Source organism: Psammomys obesus, unplaced genomic scaffold (assembly GCF_907164565.1).
Source record: "Psammomys obesus unplaced genomic scaffold, mPsaObe1.curated_primary_1811, whole genome shotgun sequence".
Classification (NCBI taxonomy): Eukaryota; Metazoa; Chordata; class Mammalia; order Rodentia; family Muridae; genus Psammomys; species Psammomys obesus.
In genome coordinates, this window is record NW_026596073.1 from 33,580,657 (window position 1) to 33,607,037 (window position 26,381).

The window sequence follows — 26,381 nt, forward strand, 5'->3', positions numbered from 1 at the left end:
ATATATATATATATATATATATATATATATATATATATATATATATACCACAGAGAAACTCATACATACAATGCAAGTAAGCATGCACAAGATTGTTTATTTCTATATTATTTGTAATCTTGAAATATCAGAAATTACAGAAACGTTCAAGGGAAATGAAATAAAAATCTGATTTTTTTATAGAAATACTTTGAAATACCCTAAAGAAGAAAAAGTAGTAAAACTTTCATGGCATTTTTAAAGTATTTATTATGTGTCTGGAGCTTTATATATAATCATGCAGAAACGTATTAAGAAATACATAAAATGTGGAGGCTATCAAGTTCTTGCTCTGCACGTGTGAGAACTGGGGTTTGGTCTCCAGCACCCGTGTAAGTGCTTGGGTGGATGTGGCTGCCTGCTTATTGTCTTGGCGCTCAGAAACTAGAAGTACGATTTCCCTGCAGCTGGCTAGATTAGTGGAATAAGTGAGTTCTGGGTATAAGAGACCTTGTCTCAGTCTGTAAGATGGAAAGCAATAGAGGAAGAAAGCTTATATCAACCTGTGGCCTCCATGCAAACATATCCACTCACACATAAGTAAGCATACACGTGTACACTACACATGTCAAAAAAAAATGTTTATACTAAATACTTTGGGAGAGAGTTTGAGAAGAATTAAAAACACTTTTTGCAAGTAATATATTTATGGATTGTTTCTACAATTCTAAATATTATTTTGTTGTGGATATCTGATTATTTAGTACCCTAAACACTTTGAACTGTTATAAAAGTTGGCTTCCCTTAGCTTACAAGTTAGAAAAAGCAAAGATTAACAGAAGTGTTTAGTTTTCTTAAGTGAAATTAGATAGCACTATTAGGCCAGGGGCCATTGTTGGTAAATCTAAGCTGCAAGTTACAATTTTAATATAATACTCTTATATGTATACTAGGTTTTATCATGTATTCTAAACACTGGATTTTCCAGAACTTTTGAATTGTTAAGTTCTCTTTTTTTAATCTTCACAGCCAGGCACTTCATGAACCAGATCATCACAGGAATGTTGTATCTTCATTCTCATGGCATATTACACCGGGACCTCACACTTTCTAACATCTTACTTACACGTAATATGAACATAAAAATTGCTGACTTTGGACTAGCAACGCAGTTGAAAATGCCACATGAGAAGCACTATACACTATGTGGAACTCCTAATTACATTTCACCAGAAATTGCAACTCGGAGTGCACATGGACTTGAATCTGATATTTGGTCATTGGGCTGTATGTTTTATACATTACTTATTGGAAGACCACCTTTTGACACTGATACAGTAAAAAACACATTGAATAAAGTAGTATTGGCAGATTATGAAATGCCAGCCTTTTTGTCACCTGAGGCCCAGGACCTTATCCACCAGTTACTTCGTAGAAACCCTGCAGATCGGTTAAGTCTCTCTTCTGTGTTGGACCATCCTTTTATGTCACAGAATCCTTTAACAAGAAGTAAAGACTTGGGGACTGTAGAGGACTCCATGGATAGTGGGCATGCCACACTTTCTACAACAATTACAGCTTCTTCTGGCACCAGCTTAAGTGGTAGCTTACTTGACAGAAGGAGACTTTTGATTGGTCAACCACTTCCAAATAAATTTACTGTATTTCAAAAAAATAAAAATTCAAGTGACTTTTCTTCAGGAGATGGAAGTAGTAGTTGTACCCAGTGGGGAAACCCAGAGCAAGAAACTAGTACTAGGGGACGGGGAAGAGTAATTGAAGATGCCGAGGAAAGGCCGCATTCTCGATACCTTCGCAGAGCTCATTCCTCTGATAGATCCAGCACTTCTAATCAGTCTCATGCAAAAACGTACTCAATAGAACGATGTCACTCAGTAGAAATGCTTTCAAAGCCCAGAAGATCACTGGATGAAAACGAACACAGGTATTCACCCACCAGCAGCAATGTCAATGTTTTTAACTTCAAGACAAAACAGGCAATAGTTGTGGATATTTTGAAAAACCTTGTAATGACCACGCCGTGTAAAGAAAGATTCTTTCAAAAGCATTTTGATAAACGTGTTAGCACAGACACAAAGCTGCATCTAAATAAGGCGTTATAAAACACCAAAAAGAAAATTTTGAGCCAGGCGTTGTGGCACATGTCTATACTACTAGAACTTGGGAGGTATAGCCAGAAGAATCGTGCAGAGTCCAGTCTATTCTACAGCAAGTTTTATTCTTTTTCAAAGTAGAAAGGCTTTTATGTTATTACTGTTGGTTAAGATCTCTTAATTGCAAGTACGCTGATTAGATGTAGCTCAGTGGGAGAACAGTGGCTTGAAATGCACTGTGCCCTCATGTCAACCTTTAGCACTGCAGAAAAAAGTTCATGAGCATGTTTAAATTTTTAGGTTAGTTTGATACTTGGAACAAATCTCTAGCACAGCATAGCAGCTATTGAACAAGTCTGATTACCCAAGGACTCATAGAGCTGCATGTAGAGGGAAGCTGAGGCTGAGTGAGGAGTAGCTGTGGTACTGATTGATGCTGATACAAACACTAATTGTAGTTTTTAATTGGTTGTGATCTTTTAATGTTTGAATTATAAGCTTATAAAAGAATAGTAGACATCTAGTGGTCCCATTGTAGTGCCATGGCATTTTGGCTAGGAGTTTTAGAGATGATTATACCAATCCTGTTTTTTTATAGTTATTCTGAAATTTCGGGTACTTAAATCTCTTCTAGGGTTTCTGCTTTAAAACATTTAAAACCTAGGTATTCTCCGTCTTAGAACACAAATTCAGCATGTTGTGTTTATGTTTGTTTGCATGTAGCTCTGGGTTCTGTCCATAATCCTACCTTGTGCAATAATTGGTTTATGGGATTTTTTTTTTTTTCTCCCTCTTTAGTTCCAATCATCATTGTCTAGGAAAAACTCCTTTTCCATTTGCAGACCAGACCCCTCAGATGGAAATGGTCCAACAGTGGTTTGGGAATCTGCAAATGAATGGTAAGGTTTTTGTTTGTTTGTTTGGGGGGGTCTTCAATACAGGGTTTTCCTGTGTATCCTTGGTTCTCCTGGAATCACGTTGTAGATACAGAGATAATGTTAAGTTTTTAGTGGAGTATTTAATTAATATATAATGACCTGGAACCTGCCAAACATTGCAGTTTTCTGCTCATATCCAAGAAAACTGTTGCTTGACATTTGGAATATTTAAGCTCTCTACTCTCCTGAATATTTAATGCATGATTAGTTTGCTAAGTTTCCATTACAAATATACATGAACAAATTATACACAGAACTCAGTTCACCACAGCTGAGAGAGGGGAGAGAAGGGAGCCAGGGTTCTCAAGTGGTTCTGGTTCAGGCTAGAGGGTGAAGCTTTGTGTTCTGGTAATGCCTGTATCAAAAATAGCATTATTGAAGCCCATAAAGAAATCAAGAGATATTTGATGTTTCTTGTAATAAGCTGATGTAAACATTTTAGTCTGCCAGTAGTTCCACAGAGTGAAACCTAAACATTTTAAGCAGATGTCCCTAGGTCATTATTAATAATGTGGAGATTAGGTATCCTCCATTAATGAATAACACTCACAGAAGGTGGGTGGAAAATAGCGGTGGAGAAAGAGAATTAAAAGGCAGCATCTGGAGGAGGAGATCATCTTTCACCAAACATTGTATTGCCTGTGGGGTATGAGATTCAGCTCTCATTAGTCAGAGTTGTTATATCCTGTCAAGAGGAATATGTTTTCCTTCCCAAGAGAGATGTATGATTGTCAGAAATCTCAAAGGGAACTAATCTGACCTTATATATTTGGTTGGTTGGTTGGTTGGTTGGTTGGTTGGTTGGTTGGTTGGTTGGTTTAAACAACAAAACTACCCTGTACATTAGTCTTGTGTTCTTCTACTTATTTACAGGTTGTTTTTATTTGGTGATATGGGCTTTTCTGAGGTGGAAGGGAAAAAAACCTTTATAAACAATTTAGTCTTTCTGCTTTAAAGTATTTTTCTTGATAGAAATGTGAGGAAAGAAGCTTTACAAAGTCATTTGAAAATATTGTGATAAAAGATTCTGAGTTTAATACTGAAAACTTAAGAGTTCTATATAACTGATCATTTAAGGCTTTAAAAAAAATAGCATCAGAATATGGCAGCCCATGCCTTTCACTATACCACTTGGGAAGCTAAGGCATAGGGATCATAGTTTCATGATTTCAAGACTAGCTAGGAAACAAAAGTGAGACCCTGTCTTTTAAAAAAAAAAAAAAGGAAGAAAATTGACAGAATTGTATGTAATTATTTATTTAAAACCTTTTTTTTAATGTGAACTCTAGCAGCTAGAAAAATGGCTCAGTGGTTAAGAGCACTTGCTGTTCTTCCCAGAAGATCAAAGTTCAGTTCCCAGTACCCACAACAGGTGGCTCACAGCATCTAAATCTGATGCCAAGTTGGGCACTACATATATATAGTGTACATACATATACTAATGCAAACATAAAAATGAACAAAACTTTAAAAACTGAACACTAAACCATGTGAAATATGAATGTATAAAATTCAGTAGGAGAAATTTTAAATATGTAGGTGCAAATACATTTGTAATACTGATTATTAGGGATGCTGAAGATAGTGGTTTTGGTTATTTTTTAAATGGAATTGGGATAGACAATCCTTGGCTTAAAAAAGAGCTATGTCCTTTTCCTTCTGTAACGTTGATTCTTGTCAGATCCACTTGATGAACACTGATTTACCTTAGAATGAGTAACTTGGTTTTGCTTTTATTGAAAATTGATTTTATATTAGTATAGGTTTGTAGCCATAAAAAATACTAAAAGGTTTTTTTGTTTGTTTTTTTTTTTCAATCTGGCTTTAAATGTTCATGATGGCTCATGCCTGTAATTCCAGCACTGAGGGAGGCAGAGGCTGGCGGATCACTGAAATTGGAGGCCAGCCTCGTCTACAAAGTGAGGCCTGGTCAGCCAAGTCTAAGACAGCCAAGGCTACATAGAGAAACCCTGCCTCAAAAAACCAAAAAAAAGTTCTTTTAACTACTTTTTGTCCTTATTTAAGAGCTCGTTTTCTTAATAGCATCTTTATTTAAAAAAAAAAAAAAGGCTAGGCATGGAACACATGCCTTTAATCCCAGCATCTGGGAGGTGGAGGCAAGCCCATCTCTTGAGTTCCAGAACAGCCAGGGTTACATAGAAGACCCTGTCTTTACCCCCAGTACCCCCTCCAAAAAAAAACTATTATACTCTTGACATTGTGCTATAGTTTACTAAACTGCTTTTTAATGTATATTTTAGCTCAGTTAGGAGAAAGTAATGAGTACAACCCCATCAGCCCAAACAAGGATCTCCAGGGCTTTCCAGATCTTCAGGACACAGTAAGAAATGCCTGGACTGACATGAGAGCCAGCCAGAATGCCGGTGCTTCTTCTGATGTGCATCCTGTAATGAAGTACACGACTGCACACCACAGCAAGCCTGAGCTCATGCCACAGGAGCCAGCTGTACATCGTTCTGAACAAAGCAAGAATGGGAGCATGGAGTCAGCACTGGGGCACCAAAAACCTACCTTACGAAGCATCACATCTCCTTTGATTGCTCACAGATTAAAACCGATCAGACAGAAAACCAAAAAGGCTGTGGTATGTCATTTTTCTAAGTTACTATTTGATGTTTTCTTTGGAATGCAATTTTTGAGTATGATCTTTTTGGATTTTATTATATCTCTGGAATTTGAACTATTATATAGACCTAACTTGAGGGGGAAAATAGAATATTCATGGAAAAATAGCATTTGTTTCCCTCTGGTTTAGAGAAAAGTAGTATTTGAGTTTTGTTTGTGTTTAAGGCAAAGTTTCTAGTAGGTAATCCAGGATGGCCTTGGACTTTTGATCCTTATGCCCCTGCCTCATGAACTCTGTGATTGCAGTTTTATACCACTGTCCTTGGTGCTCCCTCTATTCTAGCTTTATAAGAATGGCACGTTGATTCTGATAAGTATGAAATTTTTAAGTTACTGATGTTTTTAATGTATTTATTTTGATTTTGTGTTTCTGCGTGTTTTACCCACATGTATGTAAGGCACTACCTACCTGCCTGGTGCTCAGTCAACTATGAGCCCACAATGTTGGTTCTGGGAAATGAACCAAGAGCCTCTGCAAGAGGAACAAGTGCTCTTAACCATTGAGCCACCTCTCCAGGCCCTAAATTATTAATATTTGAAAGACAGTTAAATACTTTATTTATACTTACAGCTGGTATTGACATTTAATATTAGTCCTTTGGTTTAGCTTCAATTTCTACATTTAATTTTATTTTTCAAGTCAAAAATAAGCTAGGAAATACAGCTTCAAAAAACTAAAAGCAGTATGTATGTCTTTGTTAAGAATTTAATGAACATATGTGAAGATGGAATAATTTGCAATTGCATCTCAGTCCTATGTGTTCTTTGTTTCTCATGTCATACAGTCTTGCCTTTGCTTGGCTCCTATTGTCTTCAAGGTCCTTGTTCTCCACCCCACCTTCTGCTTGCTTTTTGCTCATTGGTTAGCATTTCACACTTGATTACACATTCTCACCTTTGTGCCTTCTGCCTCACAGCTGCACCCAGGTACATCTCTGTACTAGACTGCCATAGTGAAGCAGCACTTGGATTTTGTTATTTCTGCTATGGTTGAGTACTTTTCCCTCTTAGTATTATGTGCCAGAAATGTTCTACAAAACAACATTTTATTGATGTTTTTGTTCTTGTAGGTGAGCATCCTTGATTCAGAGGAGGTGTGTGTGGAACTTCTCAAAGAGTGTGCATCTGAAGGACTCGTGAAAGAAGTTCTTCAGATATCTAGTGACGGGACTATGGTAGAGTACTAATTTTACTAACTTAAAATTTCAGGTGTGGCTTTAAACATTTGGTATTCAGTTCTCTTTACAATACAATATTTTGTGTTTTTGGAATTCACTGCTAAAAAAAAAAAAATAATTGTAAGTGGTAATAAAATTAAAATTTTAGGTTAAAATACTTTATTATGTTCAGCAACTATTTCAATAGTTTCCTTAAAATTAGTGTTTAAATTAATGTTTAACATAGAATCTGTGTACTTTTTGGTAACAAAGAGTAATATTTAATGTCATATAATTAAAGGTTTTAATTGTTTTGTAATCAGATCACTGTTTATTACCCAAATGATGGAAGAGGCTTTCTTCTTGCTGATAGACCACCCTTGCCAAATGACAATATCAGTAGATACAGCTTTGACAATTTACCAGGTATGTACATTATCAGGAGATAGATTGAGATTATAGGTTTAAAATTATACATAATTTTATATATATGTCTCTAGTAAGTTGTAACTATCTTGGCTTCAGTCAGGCTGCCACTCAAATTCATGTACTTAGTGTCTGGTAAGATCTTTTGTATATTATTTGCTATTCCTATGCTGTGCTACTGTAAACTGTAAAAACTAGCTCTGAAGGATTAGTAACATCAGAACTATAGCCTATGCTCTTGCTTAGTTATTGGTCTATCTAGAATCATCAAACATTCCAATATGAAGTATCTAGTTTTCCACATTTAAAATCATTGCAGTGATAGATAAAATGATTTATAATCGTTGGTAATTGACTCTGTCACCTGCTTAAACTCCTAGAATCTATGAATTTGAGAAATAACTACTGAATAGCACATTTTGGTTGAAGTTTGAGAAACAAGAAAACCTGTCCAGAAATTAGAACATAGATACAACTGTATGTATGTCAACTCTTTCTTCCTTAATTTTAGCTATATTTTTCTTCTTTAGAAAAGTACTGGCGGAAATATCAGTATGCTTCCAGATTTATTCAGCTTGTAAGGTCTAAAACTCCCAAAATCACTTATTTTACAAGATATGCTAAATGTGTTTTGATGGAGAATTCTCCTGGTGCTGATTTCGAGGTCTGGTTTTACGATGGTGAGTATACAGCATGTGATCCAGAGCTACTGTTGCAACCCAGCAGCTAGTCTATGATGTGTGCAAGCCAGTCCTGATCTTTGCTTAGCTCTTTATCCATTTGTGGCATAAACACTGCATGAAAAACAATATCCTTTATTTTACTTGAAACCCAGATAGACACATGCAAGTTTTGACAGCTTAAATGTAGCAAAAAGATTGGGTTTAACAGATACTCTCTTTGAACATTCTGTAGAAATGATTTGGCTTTAATTGTTCCTCTCCATGAAGGTTTCCATGTACACATCACAGCACATGAGTACAGCTGTCCCCTGCTATTCTTTATGAGCACAATGCGTTTATGTAGAGTCAGATCAGATACATGCCAAAAAGGGAAATGATGCAAAGTTTTTATTGACTACTTTGAGTACTGTTTTATGATTGATCAATAAATGAATGTAAATAACCTTTCTGTCAGCCATTGTATACTAGTATAATAATGAATTGAAAAGAATGGTTTTCTACTTAATTTTCAGGAGCCAAAATACATAAAACAGAAGATTTAATTCATGTGATTGAAAAATCTGGGAAATCTTATACTTTAAAAAATGAAAATGAAATTACCACCTTGAAAGAGGAAATAAAAATATATGTGGACCATGCTAACGAGGTATGTACTTGTTTTTCATCCATTTAACAACAGTCACATGGTAAAGCAGTGAACTGTTGACAGAAGACAAGTCTTTTCTGTAATAGGGTCACCGTGTTTGCTTGGCACTGGAATCTGTAATCTCAGAAGAGGAAAGGAGAAGCAGGAGCTCTTCATTCTTCCCAATCATTGTAGGAAGGTAAAAGATTGAAATTCCTAACTAGAGCCAAATGTTTAAGACTCATTTTGGTCACTTCATTGTCAGTAGAGTTGTACCATGGTGACACACACACCCTCCATAACCCTGGCTCCTACAAGGTAGAGGCAGGAGGAATTTGAGGCCATTATATCTCAAAACAGCTACGAGGGCCAGTGAGATGGCTTGTTGGGTAAAAGTTGCTTGCTGCACAAGCTTAACAACCTAAAATTGATTCCAGAAATCTCCATAAAGATTAAAGGAGAGAACTTGTCCAAAATTCATTTTCTGACCTCCAGACACATAGACCCATGCCATTCACCCAGACATACATAATAAATAAAATTTAAATTTAAAAACTTCAATAGCTAGGCATGGTGGCACACATTTAATTTCAATATTGGAGTGGCAGAGCCAAGTAGATCTCTTGAGTTCAAGGCTAGTCTGATCTACATAGTGAGATCTTGTGTCAAAAACACAAAAAAATCTACGAAACTTTAGTTGTCTGTATATTGAAAAGCTTTGGAGAACTGTATGAGGACATTTCTCTTTTCTTCAGAAAACCTGGTAATACTAGTTCACCTAAAGCCTTATCACCACCTGTGGAGCCAAGCTGCTCGAAAGGAGAGCAAGCAGCATCTAGTAGATTGAGCATGAATAGTGCGGCTTTTCCAACACAGGCACCAGTATTCAATCCTTCTGTAAGTAAATATGTACCACATGCTTTAGACCCTGCAGTGAGGGCTGGTACCCTTATATAAAGTAAAATTGTGGGTTGGGGGTATAGGTCAGTTGTAAAGTACATGCTTAAGATGTGTAGATCCATAGGTTAGATTCCAGCACCACCCAGAAAAATAAAATATCACTTACTGTCTCAGCCTCACTGAACTGCTTTGCCACATGTCTGCTTGAATAAGCCAAGGTCTTTGCACATGCTATCAGCTGCCTCCTGGCTCACAGTAAATAGATTTCTTCAGTGAACTGTCATAACTATGAAGACTAATAAATGAACAAGAATACAGTGCATAAGAAACAAACGTGTATATGTGTTCTCAAACATATATACATTCTCTGACTTTAGCTATGAAGAATAGCTTAAGGGGAAAGAAGAGGAAAGAAATTTACTGAAATAAAAACAGAAAGCATGATTTGGCCTTCCTTTTAATTTTTATTTTGAATAATGTGCTTGGTATTTTAATATTAGAATTTTTGTTTTGAGAAAACTTAAAATCATGAAGTGATCTTGTACTTTTACTAAAGCAGCTTATGAATGTGCTAAGGAATTTCTTCCCTCCCTTACTGTTTGTAGACTGTGACAGTTGAAGGACTTGGCCACACAGCCACTGCTACAGGAACAAGCTTCTCTTCTTCAAGTCTTCCTAAATCATCCCAGCTTTTGAAATCTGTTTTTGTGAAAAATGTTGGTTGGGCCACACAGGTGAGACATTTCTGAGAAAGTAATTTCCTCACCATGAACCTCTTGATTATTACCCAGTAATATAAATCATTTTAACAACTTTTCCAGGAAGTTTTTAAAATATATATTTTTTTACATTGGTTATATTTCTATTTTTAAAAGTTTTGGCTTTTTTTTTTTTTAGTGGTATATATCAGAAAACTTCTGATGTTGATATGAAGTGTGGATGATGTCATAATAAGGGTTGTGCAGAATAGAGAAGGATGTCAAGTGGTAGAAACTAAGTCAACATAAATTTCAGTTTATAGTTTTATGTACATGTATGTTCTTTTATGTTGTGTGTGTTCTCAGAAGGTTTGAAGTGTGGAGGCTTTGGCAGGTGTAATTTTACTTTACATGGTACTTGGTGACATTTGTTGAGGACCACCTGTGTCCCTGTTTCTCACATATGTTCATAGTCAAGTTTATCCCCTAAAGTAACCTCGTAAAACTGATGCCTTTTATGTATTTATTCATTTATCTAGATTTTGTATTGGTTTGTTTACTTTACATCCTGAGTTACCTGGTAAAATTGATGGTAGGTTTGTTTACATCCTGAGGGTACCTCCTCCCTAACTTTCTCCTAGGCCCTCCCCCTCTTCTCCCTTCCCTCTTCCTTTCAACCCAGAAAAGGGGAACCCTTCTCCCCACATCCCCAGCACATCAAGTCACATCACGACTGAGCATATCTTCATTCCCTAAGGACAGGGAAGGTAGTGCTGCCAGGAACAAGTAATCCAAAAGCAGGTCAGGCACCCCATATGAAGACCAAGCCACCTGTGTGCTACATGTGTGCAGGGGCCTAGGTCCAGACCATGCACGTTCCTTAGTTGATGTCTTAGTCTCTGAAGCTAGCTACCCTTTTTAAAGTAAAATTACAGTTCTTTATGGTGGATTGATTTGCATAGTCCTGCAGTATGTGTAATTGTAATCTGGTAAAAATACAGAGTCTGTTGGCCAGGATCTTTCTCACCTTTTCCACATTCCTTTCCATTTGCAATAGCAAAAAGATAAGTTTCAGTGGCTAAGAGATAACACAGGGGAGCTTTTGTCATTTCTTCAGTCTTGTCTTGGGGAGAAATGCTATATGGGAGGAAAAATCCTATTTAAATAAATCAAAGGATATTTGCAAGAAACCAGATTTATTGAGAGTCATTTTAATATTATGATGCCTTAGTGACTAGAGATGATTTGAAGAGGGAAAAAGACATGAATATTTTCAATGCTAAGGTCATTATAAAACTAAGTTTTTAGTTACTGGAAACAATTAATTTAAGTGTATATAGGTAGAGTATATAGGTCTGCGGGTGATCACCCAGACCTAGAATAATGTTATTTAGGAGGCAGAAGCAGGAGAGAAGTCCATGCCAGTATGGCCTGTGTAGTGAGTGAGACCCTGTCTTTATGAAATGTGGAGCTAGAGAGATAGGTCCATGATTAAGAGCACTTGGTGCTCTTGCAGAAGACCCTTTGTTTCTAAATGGCAGCTCACAACTGTTACTCCAGTCCTAGGGGATCTGATGCCCTCTTCTGGCCTCTTCAGGTATTGTGAGCAAGTTGTACAGAAACATAATATACAGGAAAAATAAAAAATAAAAAACCCATACACATGAAAAATAAAATAATGAACTATGATGTGTGTGTCTTTAATCCCAGAACTCTTAAGGCAGGGGCAGGTAGATCTCTGTGAGTTCAAAGCTAGCTAGTACTATACTGACACTCCATGGGAAACGGACCCCAAACACTAAATGAATGAATAAAACAAAACTGTAAGGAACACTTTTTTTGTTTGTTTTGTTTTTGAGATAGGGTTTTTCTGTGTAGCCTTGGCTGTCTTTGTAGACTGGGCTGGCCTCTGCCAGAGATCCACTTGCCTCTGCCTCCCTGAGTGCTGGAATAAAGAACCTCAGGAATAAAGAACACTTTTTAAGTAAGCCCTTAAAAACCTTAGTTTATCTTCTGTGTAATCATTTTCTATGCTGCTTGTCTTTTCTAGCTAACTAGCGGAGCTGTATGGGTTCAGTTTAATGATGGGTCACAGTTGGTTGTCCAAGCAGGAGTATCTTCCATCAGTTACACATCACCAGATGGTCAGACAACTAGGTAAGTTGAGTGCGATCTATGCTTGCTCTCATTTTGCTCTCTCTGTGCTTTGAAATAAGTGATTTAATAAACTTAATATTTTAATAAATTTACTTTCATTCTTTATTATTTTTAACTGTTCATAGTCATTAATATTGATGTTATGATTACCTATAAGAATAATATACCCATAATCAACTCAAGTGGTAGGATTTCTTTGTAACCCTTTTATTCAGTGACCTAATTGGGTTGACTCTTTATATATATATGTATAAATTATTTACTTAAAAGGGTACAGTGGCATATGCCTGTAATCCCAGCACTCAGGGGGCCACAGGCAGGCAGATCTCTTGTGAGTTTGAGGCCAGCCTGGTCTACAAAGCAAGACCAGGACAGCCAATGCTACCCAGAGAAACCCTGTCTTTGAAAAACAAACAAACAAAAACATCAAAAATAGAACATGGTGGGGCCAGGTGTGGTGTTATACCCTTATAATTCCAGCACTTGGGAGGCAGAGGTAGGTAGAGTTCTGTGAATTCAAAGCAACTTGATCTACATAATGACATCAAGGCCAGCTAAGCGGCTACACAGACTGTCTCAAAAAAACAAACAGAAAAAGGACATGGAAGACTGGAAAGATGACTTGGTAGCTTAAGTATGTGTTTTGCAAGCAGGGGGACATGAGTTGTAAGGCACCCATGAAAAACAAGGCAGTGTGCACCCATAACACAAGTACTGGGAGCTGGAGAAAAGAAGATCCTTGGCTCACTGGTCACCCAATCTAGTCAAATAAGTGAGCTCCAGTTTCATTGAGAAGCCCTGTCTGAAAATAAAAGGTAGAAAGTGATTGAAGAAGACATTGAACATTGACCTTTGGCTGGATGTGGTGGTGCACATACCATGAACAGGAGTTCAAGATCACCCTTGGCCACATAGCCAAGCAACCTGGGTTATATGAGTCCCTGTCTCAAAAAAGTCCAAGTTAACCAATCTTGGTTATTTTTCCCCAAATAAAATTTGTATCCCAGCTTTTAAACAAACATGTTAAAAACTTGTGGGTTATTTTATTTTTGTTGTTATTGTTTTGTTTTTGTCTTATACTAGGCATTGAACCTCAGGCCTTGAGAATGCTTTGCAAGCCCTCTGTAACTGAGTTAGTTGTACAGTCCGGCACCGGTAGACATTTTTTAAGGCAAAGCACTAATCCTAGTAGATACACAAGTGCTGTCTCTGGGTATTCAACTAATGACAGATCAAAAATGTTTGTAAAGAAAAAATTACTAGCTAGTACACACCTATCACACAAAAGCGTTTGGTTTTTGAAAGAAACAAATTGGGTTTGCCTCAGTTGATTTTGGATTCCTAATAAGTGTATTGTTTTCTTGAGGTACCTCTTATCATTAAAGATTACTGAGATATGTGCTTTTGAATATAAAGGTCTAAGTAATAAAGTTTTGAGATATGTGCTTTTGAATATAAAGGTCTAAGTAATAAAGTTTGTTTGTTTTTCTGCTTCATTCAGGTATGGAGAAAATGAAAAATTACCAGAATACATCAAACAGAAATTACAATGTCTTTCTTCCATCCTTCTGATGTTCTCTAATTCAGCTCCTAAAGTCCTTTAAGATGTCTGTATTTAATAAATGACTTTTTCGTTGGCTTTCAAGTGATTTCTTTTTAATCTACTCTAACTTCAGAAAGCCTTTCTTTAAACAGAATTTTAATCTATACCATTAAAAAAAATATGCTAAGAAAACAAAATTTTAGTTACCAAATATAGTGGTCATAAAATAAAGTAGGCCATCTAATTTTGCTCTAAATAATATAATCCTTCAAACTTTCTGTGTTCCTGTTTTGAACTAAGTTGTGTGCGTTTTGTTTTCTGTACTAATAAGATTAAGAATCATGAACAAAATATGCTATATAGTTTTGCAGTTTTGAATATGTAAATAATGTATGTATAAGCATTTTGTAAATGTATATTTTATATTTATTTTTATAGCACTTGTGTCTGATAAAACGTTTCTGCAAATATTTTATAAAATAAACTGATAAGTTTATCTTAACTTTTGTTTTATTTGGTTAAATATTTGTTTTAAGATAGGTTACTATAAATTCTCAAATTGCTATTGAAGAGTACATCCCCAACCCTTTTGAAACTGGGCTTTTATTAGCTTAACTCACATGCTGTCTTTCCCAAATCCCCTCACTTGTTTTTGCTGTGCGTTCCTGCACTGCCCAGGAGAGAAGAGTATCCTGGGCAGACATGGGACCTAAAAGGGTGATAAAGAGACTGGCTGCTAGGCACTCAGACAAAACAACCATTTGGGCAAGAGTGAGGAGATTAACCTGCACATGCTCCCTTGCCTTGCTAGAATGGGACTGGTCAAGAGGGAAGAACTTGGTTAGCAGCTCCTAGTAAGAAACCTTATTTTGCCCACTGAGGTCAGAAGAAGGCATCAGATAACCTGTGTTGCAGGATATTTGATCACACAATGAACCTGGGATTGTATTGTTTACTGGAAACACCTGTTTGTAGTTGTGGTATGGCTCTGCCCTGGCACACCTTTAATTCAAGAGCTTTCTGCTTGAGTACCATAAACAGGATTAAATAAAGTTAACCACTGGGCAAGAGACAGAGCAAGCAACTAGTTGCTAAGGGAGAATAGGAAACAGAAGAAAGCTGGGAAGTAGTCCAGACCAGTGTAGATGGGTTAGATTGGTATCTGTCCAGCTTACTGCTCTAAAGTGTTAACAATGTAAGAGGTCACCATGTCAGTTATTTGGGAGCTGGAACCCCTCCTACTGGGATGTAAAATGAATAAAAGAAAAGGCCCCTACTAATACCATTATTCAATAATCCTGGGTCTGAGCCTTCTGAGTCTTTATAAGAGCAGTAAGCAGTCTAAACCTCTGAACCACATTGAAACTTGAAGTCTGAATCAAATCAAGTGTTAGATACATTCTGAGGTTTATCATGTCACCTATATTGAGATTTGACCTATTATGGTCATTTGGAAATGTACTTATATATACTGTTCATATTTTCTTTATATTTGGGACCTTGAATTTAACAAGTTATCTAAGTTGAATAGGACTTTTCAGTCACTGTACTCCAGCCACTTTGGACCTGATTTGAGCTCTGAGAAACTGTAATGTCTTGCCTCTAGGTAGTTTGCAAGCCCTGCCTTCTGCCTGAAGTGCATTTGTCCCACATCCTCCCAGTTCAGTAATTCTCTTACACCATGTCCTGGCAAATCCTTAGAGAAATTTCCTAATGCTTCTCATCAGGTTGGGCTCCTGGTCTCTATACTTGTCTTTATTACCCTTCCCACAGCCAACCATAACTCTGTACCAGCTACTTAGTGTCTGCTCAATTCTCAAGTACATGAGGATATTCATGTATTCAGGTCCTCTCATGTACTGAAAGTGTGATAGATCCAAATCCTTACAGTCTAGCTTTATCAAACACAGTGTAACAAAGTTACAAGTCTTCAATAGTAAATGGTAGCCAGAATTTTCTCTCAAAATAAGCTAGTCTTAGATACAAACAGTAGTTTATCTTCATCAAATTAAAATTTACAAGTTTATTTCACTTTAATACAAGAAATGAGCTTGTTTTAAATAGAGAAGCATAATGGCTAGAGATGCCTTATGAAGTAACAGTTCATTAAAAATGAGGAAATAACCCTTTTCTGGGTTTTCAAAAATACCTTCAAAATACACTCATAACAGTTTTCATACCTTAAGGTTTCTTTCAATTCACACTCACTTTGTTTTATTCAAGATTTACCTTGTGCTAATTTTAGACTCCTAGCTCTTTCCCTAAACTTGTCGCTTCCCTCAGTGAGGTGTGAAGTCTAATCTCCCAGGCAGTGAGTGCCTCAGTAAAAAAGGTGCAGTCACTTTTGCCATGTTGTAGTCATCTGAATCACAGTGTTACACTTCTAGGGCTGGGAAACTTATGTTCTTGCTGTGAACATGGCATGCTCAGAAAAAAGCTTCATTCAGTGATCTTAAAGGGTTTTTTTTTTTTTCCCAAATATTTCTGCAAATCTGAGTCACTGGTGCAAATAATTCCTCACAGTTAAGTAACTGCTAGTATACCTTTCTGGAGCAGTTTTCCTGTTTGGAGAAAGTACAGCAGTCATGTGGTAGCCTCTGAAGATATGTGACTTGTATACATTCATTGGCATATATCAGGAAGCAGGATCTTACCTTCAACCCTAAGCTTGCTGTGAGAAACTGTTTCACAGGAACACAGGGAGCTTTGTTTCTGGGCACACCACACAAAGGTGGAATTTAAGGTAAGAAGTAACCCAACAGGAAAAGAGGAAGAACAGAACAGCAGGTAAGAGGACATCAGGACTGACAAAAACTGACTGAAGCAAAATGCTGCTATCACTTAGTGCTGATGGCTTCCGCAGACTAAATGATACAAAGTGGAGAATATGTTCACGCTCAGATCTGAAACCATGGCAACAGAATGGGAAAACACTTCTGATTCCTATACACATACCAGTGCTTGATTCACACAGAGGTAGAAACTAGAAGTTTCATGAGTCCCCTTAGGCCATTCAGTCTCAAATCCTGAGCTGATCAGAGAAGACTGTCATAGCATCCAAAGTCCAATTGCAGGTCTGCTGCTGTGAATGGGTTTGCAGGCAGGCTGGAAACAGCTGTTCCTATCTGTCATTACTGACAAGGGCCACTAATGGGTTAGTGTGCACTAGAGTTTAAAGGGCTTGGAAAATAGCAATCATTTTAAGAATCCTTTGCGATTAATACCATATTAAAACACATTTAACTTATGTTTCTAATGTGAATTTACCAACACTTGAAAGAAGGTAGCCTTCTACGGTAATAAAAGCTAAGTTGAGTATTTGTCTTTTTTACTCCTCAGATATTAGAATTTTTCTTACAGGTTAATTTAGAATCAGATTCTAAATTAAAATAGACAAAGGTGCAATATTCAAATTACAACCAGGGCACCTAATGTGGTTGTAGTAGGCTAAAAGAATTTAAGGCTCAGTTTTAATTTTACTAAGAAACTTAACAATAATGCATTTTTATTTTTAGTCACTATTTTTTTTTTTTCTAGAGCTGAAGACCGAACCCAGGGCCTTGCACTTGCTAGGCAAGCACTCTACCACTGAGCTAAATCCCCAACCCCTGCATTTTTATTTTTAAAACACTTTCATGAAATTACTTGTATTTTAATTTAGTTTTAAAAAAGTATTTTGTTCTGGCGGATTAATACAGAATTTTACCCCAGCTGTACTTGCATAGTCCCATTGTTTTAGAGAGAGCTCTACAGTTTACACTGAGTGTAGTTTCATACCTATAAATGATTATCCATTCACTGATGAGTTCATGGAACTCCAGTAAGGTATGATATGAAAAATAGTTCACTTTTGATAAGGAGATTATGACCCAGAATGTTCTCACACATCCTACAGTTCATAGTTAAGTTACTCAAGGTTGAGTTGGAGATGGTAGGCAGCAGGCATCCAGCAGAGACTGTGAGCTTACTCCTGGATCCACCCATATCTGACAGAAAAGGCAATGAGTCTTCTGTAAACGGCTCCCATTAGCAAGATGGTTAGCACTACTATTCCACACACAAGGCTAAATGCCCATCGTGGGCCCAAGTAAGTGTACACATGGCTGATGAACACAGGCCCAAGAATCCGTGCTGCACTTCCAGAAGTGGTTAACCAGCCCATGTATATACCCTGTAGACAGTGGGAGAGAGGACAACAGATTAATTCAGGTTTAGCTATTTTAACATAAAAACAGTGCTATTACAAATTTATAAGCAATCACCTTCTCTCCCCCTTTGAAATCTCTAAATACAGCAAATAATAAATGGTATAGCGTTATAGGCCTGTAAACTATCACATGGAAAGTAGAGGCAGCAGGATCACAGGTTCAGGCTGTATGACAAAACCCTATTTCAAAAAACTGATCTGGGCTGGAGAGATGTTTCGATGAATTGGTAGCACTTGCCTTGTAAGTTCAAATACCTGAATTCAATCCCCAAAACAGATTAAAAAGGTGAGCATGTGGAGTTGGATCTAGGTTGGAAGGAGAGAATAGGGTCAATAATCAAAATACATTGTATGAGGTGTGTGTGTGTGTGTGTGTGTGTGTGTGTGTGTGTGTGTGTGTTCAGATAGCCAAGCAGCCTAGACTACATTACTGAGTTTCTGAGCCAGGAAATGCTGGTATTAAAGACATAATTGTGGGGGGAGGGGTGAAGAAGACATTAAATCCCTTGCAGCTAGAATCACAGGTCACATAAGCATCTTGATGTGGCTGCTGGGACCTGAACTCCAAATCTCTGGAAGAATATAAGCATTCTTGACTACTGAACTGTTTCCATCCCCTTGATTTGCTTTTTAAAGATGATCTTTATATAGAGTCTAGGTTTGCCTAAGAGTCACCAAGTAGGATTAGCTGCCCTCAAATTTGAGAGCCTGTCTCTGCCTCAGAAATGCTGAGATTATAAGCATGTACTATGATAGGCTCAGTTTAATTTTTAAAGAGTAGGATAATTTGTAGCCATTTAAATAACTGCCATTAAAAAGAGTTAGAAACATACAGAAAATAAGTAAACAATAATCTGATTATGAATAAGTGATGCCAGATCTATGATGTGATGGCATCTCATTGAAAGTATATCTTTAAAAAAATCCATGATAGCTGCCTTAAGTACATATACCCATTTTCTTAGTCACAGAGAACAGACTGGAAATGGAGTCTGATTTTATTAAATTAATAGTTATGACCTCTCTGAAACTGTTATTCACAGTTCGTCTCTGGATTTTTAATTTTATATAATGAATACAGAAATTACTTGGTGTATGAGTGTGTATGCACATGTGCTAGGGATCAAACTTAGGGTGCCAGGCATTCCAGGATAAAGGCTGTACCAATGAGTTGCCCTTCCAGCCTATGAATGTTTTTGTTTGTCTTTGTGTTTATTTTTGAGAGTGAGTCTCACCCTGGCTGTCCTAGACCAAACTATCTAAACCAGGCTGGCCTTGAACTTGCAGTGATTTTCCTGCCTCAGCCTCCTGGGTGCTGAGATGTGTATAAACATACCCAGCTTAGCCCCTGACATTCTCACTTAAAAATTAATTTGGGGCCAGGGCTTTACCTCAGTGGCAGAGCACTATCCTGCATATGCAAAGCCTTGAATTCAATCCTAACATTATAAAGCAAACAGTTAAACTTTAAAATGCATATAGGTAGGTCTTGGTGTAGCACAACAGTTGTAGCTCAAGACCCTGGGTTTAATCTCCAGCACAACACACAAAAGAAAAAAGACAGGGCTGCCAAAAACATTTAAGACTATTGTGTTTGCATTTGTGACTGCCTACATCCAAATTTGGCTGCCAATTTTGGTTTTCTTTGGTCTACTTTAATAATGAATTTTAGAGATTTAAAGTTCAGAGATTTTTTTCAGTGTTATTTTGAGCTCATAGTTATTGAATTCAGGACATGTGAGTTCTGATTTAGCAATGTTATATTTCACCAGATAAAAGTTGCAAACACATTACAACTTCTTTGGGTAATGGAGGGAGAGGTAGAACCTAAAGCTCAGGTTGGGCCCTCACGGGATATGAGTGAGCTCTGGTTCCTGAGCCTAAAAATCCATGCCTTCCCCAAAGTCTGCTAATCCAGCCTGTGGAACAGAACTAGAGCAAAAGGAAGTGCGGGAGCCGCAGTCCCGGGCTGCAGTGCTGGGTTACCTGAGGCTTGGGTCCTAGAACTTTCGAGTATAGCGTATAGGACATGACACTGCAGGCTGGGTAGCCTGTTCCAATTAGCACAGCAGCTGTCAGGAACTGGGCCACATGGATCACCGGGGTGTCCAGGCACCAGGCTTGCTCAATTGGGCACCCAACTGGCTGTTCGCTGTGATCTTCTCTTGGAGAAGTCCAAAGATCAAGAATAATTTCCCCAAATGTAGTATTAGGGATTGAGCTGTTGTGTAAATCTGTAAAAATAAAGTTAGGATAAAATATCATTCACTACTTCTAAAAGGCAGGGGCTAGTGCTACAGAACTGAAATCACCATACCTTGCCACTGTACTTTGGGAAACTGATTTCCCCAGGGCAACAAGATAAAGAAGCCGACCCACACAACCATGAGTCCTCCCAGGAGAATAGCGCGCTCGCCAACCCTGTTAAACAGAAACTGATTTTTAAATGAAATACAAATTCACAATTCCATTACCATAACTAAAAAATGTTAAGTAAAATGTTGCATAATTCTTTGTATTTATCAATTAGTGTAATAATAAATTGAACCCCCGACTAAAAGCAGCCAGCACCAGTCATGGCAGTGCACACTTTTAGCCCCAGCATCTAGATACAAGGTAGGAAGACTGAGAGCAAGTTAAGGCCAGCCTGAGCTACATAGTAAGACCTTGTCTGGGGGGGGGGGGGTAGACTACGCTAATAAACTGTTGATTTCAGATCAGATTCCATTTCAGATGGACTCTAGAAGATAAATGTACTTATCTTTTCCTATAGAAAGTAGAGCTTGTCAGTAGCTATTAGGGGAAATAGACTCAGGATTAGTGTGAAGAAAACCATTCCTATATATGCCTACACTCGTTTTCAATATTTTAAGACTAAACCATTAAAGCTGTTCATCAGCTAACAACCTATGTTAACCTGTAGGACAGCCAGGGATGAGGACTCAGTGGGAGAGTGCCCGCCCAGCACACATGATGCCCTGGGTCAATTCCCAGCACCCAGAGAGAAAAGTAAACTACGTGACAGAACTCAGTTTACACACACCTTTCCATATTCCCCACACACTGGGTTCCTTATAGTTACTTTCATAAAATTATTCTTAAAATGTTATCTAGGGGCTGTGAATATAGTAGAACATTTGCCTAGCATATTTAAGGCCCTACATTCAACTCCTAGCACCACATACAAAAAAAGTTACATGGTCAAGTAACTTTGAGAAATGATTTTAACTGTATTTGCCATGGTGATGATATGGTGTGTTTATAAGCTAAACACCTAATTAGAAGTTCTAAAATATGTATGCCTATAATCCCAGTACGTGGGACGTAGAGGCAGGAGGATCAGGAATTCTAGGCTCGCCAAGTTACATGAGATCCTGCCTCATAAAAGCAAAACACACACAAAAAATCTACATAAACTCAGTTTGTTCTTTGAGACATGGTCTCAAACTGTAGCATGCAGAGAATCATGGTACTCTTGTCTCAGCTATCAGTGTAGAGGCTTTACTAACCAGAATTTTCCAAACAATCTTCAATCTAGTAAGACAATGTTTTATGAAATACATGTTTGTATTGTAATATACATTAAAACAATATATAACAACAGATTAGTATACAGTTATTTACTGGGTAAGGCATTTTGCTTTACCAAAGTGATGCTACAGAATATAAAAATATGCACTCTCAGTAAAGTTTGCATTGTTTTGCAAACTTTCAAGAACTATAATAGAGCCAGGTGTGGTGCTACATGTCATTAATCCCTGCACTCAGGAGGCAGAGGCAGAGTGACTTATGAATTCCATGATAGCCAGGTCTATCGGTCTATAAAGTAAGTTCCAGGCTAGCCAAGGGCACGCACTAAGACCTTGTCTTAGCAAAAAAGGAAAAAACTATAACACATGAGAAAAAACTTGAAAATTATTTTACTAGCACATTCATTTACATTAGCACTGTTTTATGTATCTTATTTTGCAATAAAAATATTTAAAATAAAATAAAAATACATAACTTACTTTTTGGAAAGTAATTTAACCCCCATGAAAACAAGAACTGCCTCAACTCCAAATACAGCAAGGATTATTCCATCATAGAGCACAGCCTGCTTCTGGGTCCAGGCATACATGTCCATCGTTAATGGAGTGAGGATCCTAAGAAGAGAAGGCCAAGCTTATTTAAATGGCGTCATTAGTAAGAATTAAATATAAATATTAACAATAATGCCTTTAAGAACAAACAGCTGTCAGCTGGGTAAGCTGGTGCACACCTGTAGTCCCAGCACTTAGGGAGGCAGAGGCAGGTGGATCTCTGTGAGTTGGGGCCAGCCTGGTCTACAAACCAAGTCCAGAACAGCCAACCCTACACAGAGAAACCCTGACTTGGGAAAAAAAAAAAAAAAAACTATAAAGGAACACAGTTACATTGCAGAAGGCTTGTAAAGGGGAGACACCATAAATCAATTACAACCATCCCAGGAACTACTCATGGTTACGTAGTTACATGAAATTGATATTTATTCCTGGTGGAGCTTTAAGGGTGGGACACTGGATGACTGGCTTCTTTCTGATGCATTACATCTACAGAAGGACCACTGTTCCCCTGTAAAGAGCTTCTACAAAGGTAAACTTTATGTTAACATCTTCTTCAAAATCAGAAATTTATTTCAGTTTTGCTGGCAGTGTACTTTCTAGATGTTTCTTCCTTTTTTTTTTTTTTTTTTTTTTGAGCTACGGTTGCTCTGTAGCCTTGGCTCTCGTGGACTCGCTTTGTAGACCAGGCTACCTCTTACAGAGATCCGCCTGCCTCTGCCTCCCAGAGTGTTGGGATTACAGGCATGTGCCACCACGCATGGCTCTTCTTCCTCATTATTAAAGTGTGTGTGTTACCAGCAATGCCACACTATCACATTATCAGTGCCTACTATTATGATTAGAGCCTATACCATCTTTCTTTCCATCAATATTTCATGTGTTTCTTTCCCTCCCTATAGACACCTTTGCCTTTATATGGCTTTCTCCTTCCTTTCCAAGTCTATTCCTATATTCTACCATCTTCTGTTGGCTTACAACAGAACGACTTTTATTTATATATAAACAATTAGATGTCTTATTAAAAAGAACAGTAGGATCTTAAACTCTGAAAGCAGATGAGCTGACCTAGAAAACAGATGCATGGTTTCTCCGAGAGCTAAAAAGTTAACATGTCCTAGCAATTCCTCCCAGGTCAGAACCCGAGAGCTGAAGGCCAGAACTCAAGCAGACACTCGCACAGCAGCATCACCAACATAGCTACCTGGTGCCGACAAAGCATCATGAGCAGATGAATGGGCAGTGAAGTGGGCACCTGCCATAGGAAGTTAGGGAAGTCTGATACACCAGGACAAGAAGAACCCTAGAAAGCCACACACTCAGTTAAATAAGACATGTAAAAGTAAACTACTGCATCATATAACTTGTCTGAGGTCTCTTCCACAGGTCACCAGGAGCTGGTGGAAGACTAGGGAGTAACTGTGAGAGGGTGTGCAGCTTGTTTGGGATGATGGTAAGGTTCTTGTTATGGTTCACAAAGTTGTGAGCACTCTTGATGCCATTGTGTTCAACTTTTCACAAACAGTTAAAAGCTCTGGAGAGATGTCTCAGAAGTTAAGAGCACTTGCTCCTCTCAAAGAGGACCCAGGTGCAATTCCCAGCACCACATTGTCGTTCTTTACCATCTGTGATTCCAGTTTCAAGAGACTGAATGTTCTCTTCTCACCTCCATTGGCATCAGGCACACACTCGGTGTGTGCACACAGGCAAAACATTCATAACACGTTAAAAAATAAAAACAAATCTAAAATATTATTTTAAATCAGTTAAAATACTGGGCCAGGCTCTACAATTCTGTGAGCCCAATTACAGGAGGCTGAGACAGGAAGATCACAAATTTAAGGTTGACCTGAGCTACAGAGTGAGTTCAAGGCCAGTCTGTACAACTTAGTAAGAACTTGTCTCAAAATAAAAAGTAAGCAAGTTGAGGGTGTAGCTCAGTAGTAAAGCATTTGCCTAGCATGGTGGAGATCCTAAATTCAACCCCCAACATTAGGGGGAAAAGATTAATGTTTAATTTTGTATGGTGTGTATTTGCATTAAAAACTTTCCCTAAGATGAATTAAGATTTTCATGTGGATGAATAATTTTTATAATGCATATACCAAACACATCTATATGTACTTACACAAAAAATGTCATGGTGTATGGAAATAAACCAAGTTATCAAATAGTAACATTACAGCTTATGAAAATTTTTTTTAATTATTTATTTACTATGTATACAATGTTCTTTCTGCATGTAACACCTGAAAGCCAGAAGAAGGCACCAGATCTCATTATAGATGTTTTTGAGCCACCATGTGGTTGCTGGGAATTAAACTCAGGAACCTTGTTAGAGCAGACAGTGCTCTTAACCTCTGAGCCATCTCTCCAGGCCCAGCTTATGAAAATTTTAAACATTCTTTCCCTCCCCACTTGAAAAAACAGAGTGGCTTTTTGCAAGGTGTATGTGTGTGTGAGAGTGTATGTGTGTATATAATACATTTGAAATGGATTATTTACAGTATCTAGTTATATATATGTGTGTACCTTTTTCTTTTGAAAGGGTTATGTGACTTTTAAAAAGGATAAATGAAACCTACAGTTATAAATTTTATAATTCTTGATCAAAGATTAAATATAGCTAATATTGCCAGACTTAGTGTTAATTATATCATAACACTAAATCTACATACACTTTTATTTAAATCGGTCATGGTAACACACCCATTTAATTCCAGCACTTGGGAGGCAGAGACAGTTAGATCTGTATGAGTTCAATGCCAGTCTAGTCGTTACTGAGAGTTCCAGCACAGTCAGGTTACATACAGAAATCCTGTCTCAAAAAGCCAAAACCAATGAAATGAAAAACAGAACAAAACAAAATTTTTTTCAAGAAAAATGTGCTGCTGGGCATGGTGACACACACCTGTAATCCCAGCACTCAGGGAGAGAGAGGCAGATGGATCTCTGTGAGTTCAAGGCTAGCCTGGTCTACAAAGCAAGTCCAGGACAGCCAAAGCAAAAAGAGAAACCCTTTCTCGAAAAGCCCCCCCCCCACACACACACACACAAAAACCTGCCTTATATAATTTGGTTGGTTGGTTGGTTGGTTTTGGTTTTTCCAGACAGGGTTTTACTGTGTAGCTCTGGCTGTCCTGAAACTCACTCTGAAGACCAGGTTGGCCTCAAACTCGGAGATCCACCTGCCTCTGCCTCCAAAGTGCTGAAATTAAAGGTGTGCTCTTATATACATTTTTAAAAACAAAATCTATATGCATAATTAATGCTGCATTAAGAAACATGGATTAGTAAGCAATCTGATTTAAATAAATACAGAATAACACTTACGTTTCAAAAATGGCAAAGATAAGCAAAACCACAAAAAACAGAATATTGGTAGCCACAACAGCAACTTGGTCAATACTTCCTTCAGGGATCTGAAGTTCATCTGTATTTTCTATAAATAGGAGAAAAGTGACATTACCTATATATCTAATTTTTCATATGATGGCAAAGCAATATGAAATTCTTAGCTAGATGAAGTTAACCACCTGTAACCCCAGCACCAGGGACGGGTATTTAGAGCTTTGTATTATTTAGAGCAAGTTTGAGGCCAGCCTGGGCTGTTATTATCAAAATAAATAAGAGGCTGGGAAGGGAGAGAGAGGAAGGGAAAGGGAAAGAGGTAACAAGATTAGGAGAGTAAGTAGTCTTCAAGAAGTATTTAAAGTGGCCACTCTTCCAGAAAGTACACCTGAGTCCCCATTGTCTACAGGAATTACTTACTGGTTAGCTTATGTTGGTGTCTCCTAGTCCAAAGTAGTGCAATTTTATAAACTTCATGTAAAATGTATTTGCTTTCAGTTCCACATACAGATTTTCCTACCTTACCTAAATTTTAAACTTACACTGATTTTTACTACGTTATATCAATAATTCATTAAACAAGTTCCCAGTTCTTTGGCTCATTTCAATGGCTTTTCTTTATTTCAACACTACATAAAATTAATATTAGTAAAACTCTTTTTCTTTTGGGACCAGTGAAATAGCTCAATGGCAAAGGGTACTTTCCACCAAACTGGAGTTTGGTCTCCTAGACCTATGCGGTAAGAGCGGACTCCCAAAGTGCACTTGTCAGACACACAAAATAAACATAATTCTTAAATGTTTAATTTTATTTCCCTGTTATTAAAAAAAGTTATGTTAGATTTGTGGGAAGAAGGGGATTAGCAGGGGTGGCA

At 37.6% G+C, this 26,381-nt stretch overlaps 2 protein-coding genes across 2 annotated transcripts in view; one reads left to right on the plus strand and one right to left on the minus strand.

The window, feature by feature from the left end:
• Positions 1 to 14,327, plus strand: part of Plk4 (polo like kinase 4) — an 18,532-nt gene extending 4,205 nt beyond the window's left edge. Inside the window, exons 5-16 of the mRNA XM_055625901.1 lie at positions 1,009 to 1,924; positions 2,892 to 2,992; positions 5,293 to 5,636; positions 6,748 to 6,852; positions 7,158 to 7,260; positions 7,791 to 7,940; positions 8,456 to 8,589; positions 8,676 to 8,767; positions 9,324 to 9,465; positions 10,074 to 10,202; positions 12,217 to 12,323; positions 13,825 to 14,327. Coding sequence (XP_055481876.1) covers positions 1,009 to 1,924; positions 2,892 to 2,992; positions 5,293 to 5,636; positions 6,748 to 6,852; positions 7,158 to 7,260; positions 7,791 to 7,940; positions 8,456 to 8,589; positions 8,676 to 8,767; positions 9,324 to 9,465; positions 10,074 to 10,202; positions 12,217 to 12,323; positions 13,825 to 13,927 — 2,426 coding nt within the window. The 3' untranslated portion in view covers positions 13,928 to 14,327. The remainder of the gene's footprint in view (positions 1 to 1,008; positions 1,925 to 2,891; positions 2,993 to 5,292; positions 5,637 to 6,747; positions 6,853 to 7,157; positions 7,261 to 7,790; positions 7,941 to 8,455; positions 8,590 to 8,675; positions 8,768 to 9,323; positions 9,466 to 10,073; positions 10,203 to 12,216; positions 12,324 to 13,824) is intronic.
• Positions 14,328 to 15,869: 1,542 nt separating this feature from the next.
• Positions 15,870 to 26,381, minus strand: part of Mfsd8 (major facilitator superfamily domain containing 8) — a 28,833-nt gene continuing 18,321 nt past the window's right edge. The window contains exons 8-12 of the mRNA XM_055625902.1: positions 25,489 to 25,597; positions 22,084 to 22,218; positions 20,391 to 20,494; positions 20,060 to 20,307; positions 15,870 to 18,037 (exon numbers count right to left, since the gene is read on the minus strand). Coding sequence (XP_055481877.1) covers positions 17,831 to 18,037; positions 20,060 to 20,307; positions 20,391 to 20,494; positions 22,084 to 22,218; positions 25,489 to 25,597 — 803 coding nt within the window. The 3' untranslated portion in view covers positions 15,870 to 17,830. The remainder of the gene's footprint in view (positions 18,038 to 20,059; positions 20,308 to 20,390; positions 20,495 to 22,083; positions 22,219 to 25,488; positions 25,598 to 26,381) is intronic.